The 13,946-nt window shown below is 41.2% G+C and overlaps 1 protein-coding gene across 1 annotated transcript in view; it reads right to left on the bottom strand.

The window, feature by feature from the left end:
• SCOC (short coiled-coil protein) overlaps positions 1-12,311 on the bottom strand; it is a 41,783-nt gene extending 29,472 nt beyond the window's left edge. The window contains exon 1 of the mRNA XM_055316986.1: positions 12,241-12,311. Coding sequence (XP_055172961.1) covers positions 12,241-12,310 — 70 coding nt within the window. The 5' untranslated portion in view covers position 12,311. The remainder of the gene's footprint in view (positions 1-12,240) is intronic.
• Positions 12,312-13,946: the final 1,635 nt, after the last annotated feature.

Here is a 13,946-nt window from a genome sequence, read left to right as displayed (position 1 = left end):
TGTGATTATGAAGGAGAGAGCTTCTGTTCATAAGCACACGCTAAGGCATCCAAGGGTGGCCTTGCACTGGGTTGGCAACTGACTCTCAAATAATTTAGGAGAAAAGAATCCATTTTAGGGTACTTGCAAATTTTCTGTAGTTGAGATTGTCTCAATATAGAAAATCAAAATAAGATATGACTGTGCCGAAGGGTGGCATCTATAATTTATATCTTATCTCCCCTGCTCTTATGTACCTGTGTGTGTCGTATGCCCTGTGTGGCCTCCACTTAAGTTTGCCACTCTCTGCATATTATTTTTCTAAGACAGCTTTTTCTGTGCACATCACTAAAAATGCAAAAGTCAGTTAGTGATGTTTTGATAGATGCCCCTAATCCTAGCATTGGTAATTTCACATGCCTCTCAAGATGAGCACTCAGTGTTAGGACTATTATCTTACTTCCATACACTAGGAAAACTCTTCAAGATAATCTTATTGCTAAAGAAGAAATTATTGCATAAATATAACATGAAAATGTAATAATAACCTGTAATCCCTTCTCGCTAATAAATACGTTTTTCTAAGTTCTCTTCCCATCCTAGTCCATATATATAAATTACCTTTACATGGCTGTAATCACAGCATAGATACAATTTTATATTCTCCCTTTCTTGTCTACACGTACTCCAATATTGTCAGAGAGCCTCTGGGGCTCTTCTTGCCCTCTGATTCTATGATTACATTTTTGAAACACTGACCTCATAATATAACTAGGGGACCACATTTCATTATTCAATAGCTGCAGCATGGGCACCTTATTGCTTCCACCTAGGTCAGTATGATGTGGTTATGCTCTCTATCTAGTAACTTCTATCCAGATAGATAACGTTGTCATTTGACAAAGGCTTTGAAGTCCCTGAGACCTGGGCTGGAATGCCAGCTCTGCTTTGTACGAGTTATTAACCCTTTCTGAGCCCCACTTTTCAATTTGAAAAGTAGGGATAATATTGATCACATGATATTTTTGAGGATTGAATGAGATAACGAATGTGGAGTTCTTGGCATAGTACCTGGTACGTACTCAGCTCTTAATAGATATTTGTTATCATTGTTGATCTAGGAGATACATGACTAGTTCGTAAAGTGTGGGCTTACTTCAGGTATTTAATTTTGTAACTCTCTTGAGTTGTAGGGAATGGTGGGTTATTTTTTAGATGGTACCAAGTATCCAAAGAGCTAACTAGGATTTCTTAAGTAACCAACTGATTTTCTAAGCATCACCAGAATTGAGAACCTATAGAAAAACTAGAGTGACAGCTGATTAATCCTCTTTCTCTGACACCTGCTTTGGTTTTACTGTATCCGCCCCCCCCCCAAAAAAAAGAAAAAGTTAAAAAAAAACAGAACCTTTAAAAGATATAATTGTTGGAACATGACAGAAATATTACATATGCAGTTTGCTTATGAAAAGTGATCAGTTAGCTATGAATTTGCCTAATTCTTTCACAGTCAAATGATTACATTCAGTGGAAAAAGGATAATGTCCCAGCTTACAAAATGGGCCAATAAAGGAGCTACTATTTATGTTAATACACAGTCTGCAAAAAACTATTCTTTGAGAAATCCCTTGAAATAGAGGCTTTCCCTGGGCACTTCTGTGCTTGGGGATCACAGTATGTAACAGAGAGACCTTGGTTGAGAAATCTAGTGTTTAGGGGCCAACAGTCACAGCGAACTGTGACTGAGTCTCTCAAATAATACATCAATTACATTTTATTTACAGAAATTCTGTTTTTTTTAAACCATTTTAGAGCGGAAAGGGCAGGATTCCGCTGTGTAAGTTGAGGAACACTATAATAGACATAGCTCAAGCTGTTTAAAATTCTAAAATTAAAAAAAAAAGATAAGAAACTATTGAAAAATCTTCTGAATATTTTTATAAACGAAGCTTTCTAAAGAGTTATCATGACCTTAGAAAAGCCCACTAACCTCTCCATTAAGAAGGAAAATGAAAGCAGAATTTCACATGGACGAACAAATAATAGCAGTCTTTTGTCCACGGGGAAAAGATAGTAAAGATTCTCAGGAGGGATAAAAAAAGAAGACTGTGTTTTAAAATGCAAGCTTTTTCAAACAGCTTTCACTAACATCATGCTACCAGCCATGGGAGAACCACGCATGTGCACAGCCAAGTACTCTGAGCCAAAGTCATTAAGCTGACAATGACATGTGTGTGTGGAGAAACAAGGGAACAATGATTAAATGGGGAAGAAAGCCAGCGAGGGCTGAAAAGAAGCGGTTGTTGGCCACGTGCAACCCAGGAAGGCTGGTGGAGGGAAGACCCAGGTCACTGGGAGAGAAAGAAAGCACGGGAGGCTCACTGTTCTCCTGAACCATTCATGTGGGCTGCCACTGAGTCCCTTCCCTCCCCAATGTCGGGGATTGAAAATGAATGCTGATGTCTGTCTGTGCAAGCAAAAACGTCTTTCTAGAACAATTTTCACAGTAACTCCGGTTCTGTGATGGACGTACATATTATTTCCAGTAGGGTCCACTTATCGCTTTTGGATTATTGAAAATTTTTATTCCTAGGGTGGAGGAGTTCAATGGAAGCTGATTCATATGGTTTGTCCTATTTTTTTAGAGTTATCCTCCCTCTCTATACACTTCACATCTCTTTGAGCACTCAAAGAATTGCTTGAGGAAACTCCAAGGGTCTTTGAGGCAACCAGGCCATGACCCTCAAATTCTGAACAAGGCAGGCAGGCAGGAGACCTGTGAGAAGAAGTATGTCCAAAGCTGATCCAACCCAACTGGAGCCTTGGTGAAAGAAAGGTCCCAGTGTTGGAAACCAGCTACCTCGCCCCCTTCTCCGTGGGAGAAAGACCAGGGAAAAGTCAGCATCTCACTGGATCATGAGCTCAGGTAAATACAATTCACTCCTGATTTTTTTTTTTTTTAGATCACCTGCAGATTTGTCTTTAGAAAGAAAATTAGCACAATTATGAAGGATTTCTTGCCTTTTTTTTTTTGATGTTAATCTAACGAAGAAGAAAAAAACACATCGCTGATGCAAAGCAACTGATGGGTGGTTTTGTCTTTTAAAGGAAGAGTCAAAATATTAATACTTATCCTTTGATGAGAAAATGAGAGAACGCTCAAGATTCCTGAAAACATTTAGATACTGTCCTAACACTCTATTTCTTAAGCTTGTTTATTAAAACTAGTTTTTGCATTATGCTAGATAATTTATTTCAGTTAAGTGGATTTCCTCTGATTGAAGATTTTTCACGGACAGAGCACTTACAATTTCTAGCAATACGTTAGTGACCCCAGAGCCATGCCACTCTCAGAAGCTACTGAGAAGCAGAGTTAATCTCCTTTTTTTTTTCATCGAATCTCTTATACTAAGTCTCTAAGGCATTTTTCTGGGCCAGAGGAGGTATTCCTAATGCCACAGTCCATATTATCTTCAGCTTACAGGAACAGATATTTCGCTCAACCAGTGTCATTATCTATACTTATATGGATCCCACATGCCAATTAAGATTTGCTGAAACTTTCTGCCATTGCCGGTGCAGCAAATACACTTGTTCAATTCTTTTACAAAATCATTTCCACCGTGCTAGAGATGATCTTTTATTTTTTTTGACATCCCTAAAGATGTCTGAATAATCTTTTCAATTAATATTCATGGCCTAACTTATTGGAGAGGGTAGGCAGAGATGACGTAGGGAAAGCTTCCCTCTTCCTGACCGGCACACATGCAGACCCTTGCCACATCCTTGTGTACTTATTCAATGATTTCTCTACTCCTGGACTCTCATCCACACACTATCCTCCCAAGAGGTCCAGTGTAACTGGCAAAGCCATCACCATCAGCGCAGCAGACACTCAGGAGCCTGGTGCTAGCTGCAAACACCAGCTCCATTCACCATCAGAAAAGAAAGGCCGGCTCCCTTTTCATGGACAGCACTCCTGCTATGGCTCAGTGTGTCTCCCAGCTGGATAGCCACAAGTCTGTTTCCTTCTTTAGCTGTATTATAATGGAGGGTGAGATGAAAAGGAATACAGGCCCTTGATACCTTTTACTTGGAGTGCTAACTAATGCAGGGCCTCGTGTCTGATCTTCTGCTTGGCTGAGGGGATGGCAGATGGCCTTGTGAAAGCTTTTCAAACCCAGGCTGCTTTCAGCCGGGCATGAGGAGGGTATTGTTACATTTTCCATATAGTGGTAGGAAGCAGCACCGAATAAAAGCACACAACAATTGTGCCACTTCTCTGGGAGGCTTATTACAACCTTACAATGAGGGCTAATTGGCTGATGCCAAAAGCAGACGCAGAAGCAGCTTTGAATATTATTCAGGAGAGGTTTTGGAGAGCAGAGTCAGGAAGGAGGCCGAAGCATCACGGAGAGCAGTGACGGGAAGAACAGTGGAGGAAGACACGGGGGCCAGGACGAGAGGAAACAGAGGAGCTGTATTATTTTTATCAGGAAAAAAACCCTCATGCTCCTGTTTACAGTTCATTCACATCCACCTCCTCCCTCTTCCATAAGCCGCCTTATCAGGAGGATGTCAACAGGCAGTCCTGGCTCACAGAGCAGCGTCCACAGGATGCTGCCGTTACCATGACAACCGATGTGGCCAAATCTTGGAGCCTTTAAAGAAACTTTTGTGTGAGCTCCTTGAAGGGGGCAGAGGACGAACTAAAATGTACTGCGCACTTGCTGTAGGCCAGGCTAGTTCAAGAAGCTTCCTTTATTCTTTAATCTTCAAAACGATTCTGAGACATATTCTTACAATCACTTTGAACTGAGGAAACTGAGGCTCAGGGATGTTAAATAACTTGCTTAGAGTCTCACAGATTCAGATCCAGGCATTTCTGACCCCAAAGTTCTAGCCCTTCCCACTACACCACCCTGAGCTAATTGTTCAAGCAGCCAGGTCCTGTCTTCTACCCGGCAGGTCATATAGTAGGTGCTCAAGAAATGGCTTTTTGAAAGCACCACTAAACTGATCCATGAAGGAAGATAGGAAATAAGCTCTAAAAAGTATAAATAACTTCGGAGAGCTGACCCTAGGAGATGATTTTCAGCTAGGGACTGGCCTGCGTAACTGACCCTCACCCCAGTATACACACAGACTCAGAATTCTTTGGCAAAAATGTATTGTCTATTTTATTTTATTTTTTAAAGATTTTATTTATTCATGAAAGACACACAGAGAGAGGCAGAGACACAGGTAGGGGGGAGAAGCAGGCTCCATGCAGGGAGCCTGATGTGGGACTTGATCCTGGGACTCCAGGATCACGCCCTGGGCCGAAGGCAGGTGCCAAACCGCTGAGCCACCCAGGGATTCCCGTGTTGTCTATTTTATACCAGACACTGCGAGGTTCTGGAAGCACAGACATTTAAAAACCCAGGCTGTGTCGTGTAGCAGCTCACATTCTATTGGAGAGGACATATACATCAAGTACAATATGCTGTGGGAAAATATAGGTAGAGGTAAGCTTGGGGTTCTCAAGAAGGAGAAAGGAAACCTAACTCAGCCTGGGAAGGTCAAAGAAGGCTTCCTGGAAGAGGCAATGCCTCAGCGGGTTCTTAAAGGATGAATAGGAATTAGCTAGGCAAACGGAGGATGAGTGATATTATTCCAGGCAAAGAGAACAAAGTCCAGGGGCATGAAATAAGAGTGTGAGTGGCACATGATTTCCTACTGAGCCCAAACCACGTGGCAGGAAATGGCACTGAAGAGAAAGCTAGAGCCAAGCAGAGGGAAACTTTAAATGCCATGCTAAGAGTCTTGGACTTCGTCCAGCAGGGGATGCAACACATTGATTGTTCTCTGCAGGGAGAGGGAATGATATGGTCAATGTGGAGGATTGATTTGAAGGGATAAGAATTGAAATAGGAAGAACAGTTGGGAGGTTGATGATGTGGTTTATGTGGGAGATAATGAAGGCCTTGTTGAGGAAGTGGTGGTAGGGATAGAGAGAGAAAGCCAGATTTATTTGAGAAACAGTTTCAAGGTCAAGTGAACAGGAATAAGTGATTGACTGGATTGTGAGCGATGAGAATGGAATGATGACATATGAATTTCCAGCTTAAGGAACTAGGTGGATAATGGGACCATTCATTAAAATTGTGAATCAGAAATGGGAGCAGATTTAGGGGTCAGGGTAGGCAAAGATAAGTTCCTTTGACACGTGGGACATATCTGGTTGCCTAGCAAGCAGTTGGATTATGAAACAAACTCAGAAGAGAGCTAAAGACAATTAATATAAGGAATAAAGATTCAAGACCAGATGTCTGAAAATAGTTTTACTGTGGTCACATCTGTCCTGCAGAAGTGTTTTGTTTGGACCTCTGTGATATCATTTCTAAAATTAGAATTAGGTAAAAACCATGGAAAAATAAGGAAATCGCACACACACAAATCTTTATGTCTGATGTCTCTTGAAAATTCTGCTTCTTTGCATTCTTTTTCTTTCATGGCAACAGTCAGCTAGAAGTGGGAAACAGCTCTGCATTCTGGGCAGGCCATGTGCTCTCCAGGGAGCCTGGGCCTTCACCTGCCTGGACTTCTGGCCCTGAGGCTCAGCACTGGTTACCATTTTCCCAGCACAATTGTTCTGTTGCCTTTCTTACAGTAGAGTTAAGAGCAAAGTAAACTTTTCTTCTTCTTTTATCTCAATCAAAAGTAATAAATGAAATCTAGTCTAAGACGACTATGTGTTTCAAGATAAGTAGTGATAAGGAATGAAGAATATTCTTATATGTTTGATATGCAGAGAAGGCATGTCTTTCTTGAAAGAATTACAGTTGAGATACCATTATGAAACAAATTTTATTATGAACAGTATCTGCTTTATTTAGAAGACGCATGATGACTTTCCATTTGTTTACACCCTTAATTTCTTTCATCAGTGTTTTGTAGTTGCCAACAGTTAAAATGTCCATACTACCCAAAGCAATCCACAGATTCAGTGCAATCCCTATCAAGATTCCAAAGGCATTTTTTACAAAGATAGAAAAAAATAATTCTAAAATTTTTATGAAACCACAAAAGACCCCACATAGCCAAAAACAGTCTTAGAGAAAATAAAAAGAATGAAGCTAGAGGCTTGGTACTTCCTGATTTCAGTGTAGTAAAAATGTATTACAGAGTTATAGTAATTAAAACAGTATGGTACTTGCACAAAGACAAACATATAAACCAATGGAACAGAATAGAGAGCCCAGAAATAAAGCCATGCATGTATTGCCCTCTGATCTTTAACAGGGGTGCCAGGAATATACAATGGAGAAAAGATAGTATTTTCAATAAATGGTGTTGGGAAAACTAAACTTCCACATGTAAAAGAATAAAATTTATCCCTTACATTACACCATTTGCAATGGTGTATCAACTCAAAATGGATTGAAGACTTAAATGTAAGACCAGAAGCTGTAAAACTTATAGAAGAAGGTATAGGGAAGAAGCTTCATGATATCGATTGTGGCAGTAATTTTGTGGATATGGCACCAAAAGCACAGACAGCAAAAGCAAAAAATAGACAAATGAGACTACATCAAACTAAAAACCTTCTGCACAGTAAACAATAGAAAAAGGCAACCTACAGAATGGGAGAAGATATTGGCAAATTATAGATCTGATAAAGAGTGAACTTCCAAAATATATAAGGAATTCCCACACTCAATAACCAAACACAATAATAACCCAATGAAAAATGGGCAAAGGACTTGAACAGACATTTCATCAAAAAAGACGTAGAGATGGCCAACAGATGTGTAAAAAGATGCTCAATGTGACTAATCATTAGGGGAATGAAAATCAAAACTGTAATGATTGGACAGCTGTTATTTAAAAAAAAAGACAAGTGTTGGTGGGGATGTGAAGAAATTGGTACACTTTTACTCTATTGGTGGGAAAGTAGAATTGTACAGCTGCTGTGGAAAACAGTATGGAGTTTCCTCAAAAAGTTAAAAATAGGTGCAACTGTCTGCCTCAGTAAAGCACGCAGCTCTTGATCTCAGGGTCTATGCCCACTGGGCATAGAGATTACTTTTAAAAAGTTAAAAATACCATATGATCCAGCCACTGTACTTCTGGATATTTATCCAAAAGAATTGAAATCAGGACCTTGAAGAGATATGAGCACTCTCACATTCATTGCTGCATTCATTATTCACAAGAGTCAAGATGTGGAAACAGCTTAAATGTGCATCAGCAGATGAATGGATAAGCAGAAAATGTGTATACATATGCAGTGGAATATTATTCAGCCTTTAAAAAGAAAGAAATCCCACAATATGCCAGAGCATGAATGAACCATGTGGACGTTATACTAAGTGAAATAAGCCAGTCCTTCTGTGACTGACATACTGTATGATTCCATTTATATGAGGCATCTAAGATAGACTCATAGAAGCAAAGAATAGAATGGTGGTTGCAGGGGTGGCTGGGGAGAAGGGAGAAGGGGCAGCTGCTAATCAGCGGGTTTAGAATGTCAGTTGTGTAAGATGAGTAAGTCTAGAGATCTGATGTATAATGTTGTGCCCATAGTTAACAATACTTTATTGGGCACTTATAAACCTGTTAAGAGGGTGTATTTCATATTAAGTGTTCTTACCACATTAAAAGAAAAAAAAAGATGCACAATGAGAAAGCCAATAAACTGAAAAAAGAATAGAAATTTCAATAGCTTTTTTAAGAAATTGAAATAAATGGTGATATACCATGAATCATTGCCTGGCCCTAAAGGCGTTTGGATTTGCAACCTGTATTGTATTGTCACTGGTATATGGCCTAGATGGGAGGATGGAACTAGGAGGCATGGATGAGATCATCCAGGGAATGTGTCTAGAGAGAGAAGAAAAGTAGGTCAAGGGCAGAAGTTTGGGGAAACACTTGAGGAAACAGATTCCCAAAGGAGCCTGATTAAGGATGAGAGAGGTTGAAGGGGAACCTGAGAAGTGTAATAGCATCAAATCCAGGGGAGCTGAAACATGAGAAGGAAGGAAGCAAGGGAGGGAGGGTGGGAGGAAGGAAGGAAGGAAGGGAGGGAGAGACTATCAAGTGTCTCTGTTCTGCGTTGTAAGCCTCCAACCCGGAAGGGAGGCCCGCCCAGCTACAGACAGTACAGCTCAGACCAGACATCCCCAAGCTACCTTGGTCCACAATGCCCTTGAGTATAGTGGTTTTTCTTCACAGCGCTCCAAGGCCAAGAGGAATACCAAACAAGTTCCATGTATTAAGTATTTAGGTTCAAACATGTTAAGTATTTATGTCCTTAAAACTTAATAACCATTTGAAAAAATACTATACCTAAAAGAAATTTTTAATTTATTTTTTTTATGTCATTCTTAACCACGATGACTCACTTATGGGATGTATGCCCCTGTTGGGCACTGTAAAACTTCACCAACCTTCTCAAACTGACATTCTCATTAACTGATCTACATTGATTTTTATACAGAACTTGCTTTTTATCACAGCAACTACAGTAAACCTGGCATGGAAAGAGAAGTCATTGGAAAAAATGTAGCTCTAGCTCATGTGAAATTGTGAACAGTCTCTAGCGGGCCATGCTCACAATGTCTGCTAGAGGTTGGTGTGCCCCATAGAACCCCTATAGGTTTGCTGTGGTGCCCTGAGACACCTTGGCACAGAGTCTGGGAACTATGGGGTTAGACAATAGGAGCTGGTCTAGAATCCTGTCATTTATAACTGCCTTTCTATGGAGTCGTTTGGTCTGAAATCCATGTGACTAACCTACAAATGAATTTATGGAGTCTTGACTCGTTTCTGATTTGAGTAACTGCTACCCCGCTAGTTGTCAGAGCTTTATACTAACTTGGGAAGTAGGATTACCTAAATAAATCCAAAGTTCAGTGCCTTCAGTGCTCTCCCCAAACTAACCTTTCCCCAGAGTTTGCAAATATATTCTTCTCCTTCCTCTGATTAGAAAAGAAACAGGGGAAAGGGGTGGGGAGGGACTGAAAGGAGACAGTGACTGTCTAAAGCAGCCAAGGTGGGACTCAGCCCCAGGGCACCTGAGACCTGACTGTATACTCAAAGACCCTGCATGAGAAGCTCCGTTATCTAGCAGCTAGCAGCTCCATTCAAATAGCACATGAGGCTAGCCAGCGTGCACCTTGGGCAAGTCACCTAGCCTCTCTGGGCCTCTTTCTGTGTGTGTGTGTGTGTGTGTGTGTGTGTGTGTGTGTGGCCTGTAGCAATACAAATATCATAATATATATTGAAAGAGGACTGAGAAATTGGATTAAACTTTTCCTAATATAAGCAATACCCTTCTAATGCTTTGCTCCTTTACAGACTCCACGATTTGAATGATGTCTGCTAAACCAGGTGCATTTATTTCAGAATAATTTGTTTCCCTGTTTTTATTTATCAAAGACCAAGGAACCCCTTATTAACAAAAGCAAACCACAGGGTCACTGCATCAAATTGATAAAATTATCTCCAGAAGCCAAAAACAACGCGGTGCTTCAGTGCATTTTTGTCACAAGCATATGAACAATTTGTATTTGACATCTTGAAACCGTGAAGCAGCACAGATGAGCACTCATGGCTCAGCCCACCGCCGGGTACCATGCTGGACCATCCCACCCCTTAAGGCCCTTTGCCCGCCACGATGCGGCCTCCTCTAACCAAGGAAGGGGGGGCAGCAAGAGGGAGCAAGGTTCCTGCGGCCACCACTCATGGCCAGCCTGGTGGTCCTGCTTACCCTGCCCCAGGGCGCTCAGGCTCAGCAGGCAACTCCCCAGGGTCCCTCTCCAAACCTTTGCCAGCAGAGGACGGGACACTTCAACCCCCCACACCCCCCCACCCTGCCCTCATCTGCCTTTGTCTGCGCTGCCAGCATGGGGGTGGCCGAAGCTGAGACCTGGACGGCCCGAGGGCTGGATGAAAGAACCGTTTCACAAAGTCTCATTTCCCTGCCACAGCCCCGTCCCTGCTTTCAGGCCCAGCCCACGCTACCATCTAGAAAGAATCGTGGATTGCAGTGAATTTAGAGCAGGCAAGCACTCTGTATGAACTACACCCACCCACAGCATATACGGCTCCCCACGCATAGCCTTCTCACTCATCGTGCCTTCTAGAAGCTAAGAGACAGGTTTCCCTTGGTCTTTGTTTCCTTCCCTGCCTTCTGCAGCCTGTCATTTGCTCCAGCACCCCGGCGGGAGCATGTTCAGGCCAGCGGTGTCCCGTTTCTTCAACAGCCCGCGTACCTTGTACCTTGCCTCTCCTCATAAAGGCTGAAAATGCTCCTCTTTGATTTCCAAAGCCCCCAGCATGTTTATGCGGTGCCAGGAGGGGAAGCTTAGCTCTGGCTGGCTGGCTGGCGGTTTGTGCTAATTGTCTGGCTGCACTTTAGAAAGAGGCTTTTTGAATCTGAGCATTTAGGGAGAAAGTGGAGAAGCGTGGCTGTATGAAAGAGCAATTGATGTTAAATATTCATGCTCTGCTCTCTGTTAATCAAAATCAGTAACCCCCATTGCTTAGCTTCTGTCTTGCTGGCTTCTTACTATGATTGTGCTAAAGAAACTTGGATACAAAACAATGCCAAGAACACACACACACACACACATACACACACCCCAAGATGTGGGTGCTTATGGGTTTGAAGTGTTTCCAGTTAACATTGTGCAACTCAGCATTGTCTCATTTCTCTGGGATGTTGAATGAGCCATAGTTATCCCTTCCATCAGAATTTTAGAACCACTATCCTCCCCTTTTATGCTTCTCTTGTGTTGAATTCACCAAACTTTGCCCTTGCTTAAAATCAAGGCATTTTTCGGAAATAATTCTTAAAGTGAATCACAGCAAATCCTAGTTTATTTTTCAGAGATGATCAAATTATTTTACAAAATAGAGAAGAAATTGACTGTAATTCAACAAAAAATGGTGATAACATAGGTTGTTTTGGTTAACAACTTTAAGGTTATATTTCCTGGGCTTTTAGGAAATAAACATTTTATATTTTTGCTTGCTGATTTATTTCAAAAGAAGATGTAATGCAACCACAGAAACTTTCCAAATAATCACTTAACTTAAAAGGAAAAGAAAAATAGCTCTTAAAAATTTTTTGTTTTATTTTGGTAGCTATATTTTTTTAAGTTTTCGATAATGAGCGTGTTTTAGCATTATAATAAAAATAATAAGTTATATGTTTTTTAAAAACTGAGCAGTAGCTGGATTTTATGTTTCAGAATTCATCAAGCTCTTCCTTACCTATGTCATCTGTAAGAGGAATGCTGGTGAATGTGCTGTCCTCCTCTTCCTCTTTGCTGGACCCGTCCATCTTGTTCACTTTTCTGGCCTGTTAGAAAAATGAGGACAGGGGAAACGGCTGTTCTCCATGTGATCGCCCGTGTTAAATCATTAATAAGTGAGCGTCCACGCTCATTTTTTTTTATCTGATCCTTGCACTAGCCCCTTTCTTCCTGCTTTCCACCTGAGAGGTTCTTACCTGAACAGTGTAGTCCTAACCCGGAAATAGAGACCCAAGTTAAAGAGTTATAATCCTTTACCTGGAGCTGTTGAGCTAGCATTACTGCTGTACCCTGGCCAAAAGCCAAACCTTACCTTCAGTCCAGTGACAGTTTGCTTGAGCTGAATTGCCCAGGAACATTGCCCAAAAGGCGCTGGAATGAGGCTGGGGGAAGAGATTAAATTTTATGTGGTTAGCATATTTTTGGGACACCAACCATAAATTTGTCAAGGATTTTGGTCGGTGACCTAGCAGCAGGACTCGTTCACAGAGCCTCAGTTTCCTGTCCTATATGATGATAAATCTTTTGTAAGAATTAAGGGTGAGTAACATTCACTTGATAAACGTCAACCACAGTAATGACCACAAATCATCAGACGTATGCGAGGAAGTAAAATTCGCTATGTAGTGAGCTCATCAGTGCCCTCTCATATTACCGTGTTTGTACCTGACCCTATGAAGGCTTATTAAAATGATAGATCTCCCTTCTCTATCCTGGAGGAGTCCAAGGGAGAGGATGGTAGCCTTGCCAGCCCTTAGGCCGATAGCCCTTTGTTAGGGGAGGAAGCATTCTTTTATAACTATTTTTCTTGGTCATCTCATCCGTAGTCAGATATGTAGACAAACCCAAAACTATCTTAGAATGTCATGTCATCGTTCTTTCGGGGGGGGGAATAAATCAGCAAGTTTGATGAAGAATTTTAAGCAGATATCAAAATTGAGTTACTACATAATAAGTTCTACCTTAAGTGCTTTGATACATAGGATTTTTTTTTTATTCACCTGAGTTCATTGTTACTATATCAAGTAAAATGCATGTGAGCTGTTGGAAATCCTGAATGTTAAAAATTAAATTCACTAGAATAGAATTCCCTCTAATTTTCTAATGACAGTCTATAAATATTGAGTGCCTGTTCTATACAACCTAGGGACTTTGGAGGGTTCAAAGTAACAGATGGTTATTGCTGTTAATAGGCTTATAAAAGAGCTCAAAGGCAAGAGTTCTGGAGGTTTACAAAAGGGAAAGAGTATGTCTGGTTAGCAGATCTTGAAAGGCTAGAGGCAGTGACATTTGAGATGCATGATCAATGACAAATGGAATCCAATAGGCAAAAATGGCCACTGGTAAGCACTTTCTCAGTGAAGGAACATGGACAAAGACTCAGAGATGGGAAAAGAGTAAGCACATATGGGAACCAAGAGTGGAGGACGTACATAGCTAAGGTGTAGGAGATAAGGATGAATATGGGGTAAGGCCATATCTAAGAGAGCGTTGAATGCCAGACTGTGTTAGTCCCAGTCCTCTAAGAGTTGGACACTTACATGGGATTAAAAGGGTGAGAAAAAATAAAGAAAGAGCAAAGGAAAGGCTGGGAGAGCCATCAGACAATGATGCAAGACTAACCCAGTGAGGAGAAACCAGGAGGGAAGGCCTAGCTTATCTTTC

The sequence above is a fragment of the Nyctereutes procyonoides genome, unplaced genomic scaffold (genome assembly GCF_905146905.1).
Source record: "Nyctereutes procyonoides isolate TBG_1078 unplaced genomic scaffold, NYPRO_anot_genome, whole genome shotgun sequence".
Taxonomy (NCBI): Eukaryota; Metazoa; Chordata; class Mammalia; order Carnivora; family Canidae; genus Nyctereutes; species Nyctereutes procyonoides.
The sequence above is the reverse complement of the archived record's forward strand: the minus strand, read 5'-3'. Positions and strand labels throughout refer to the sequence as shown.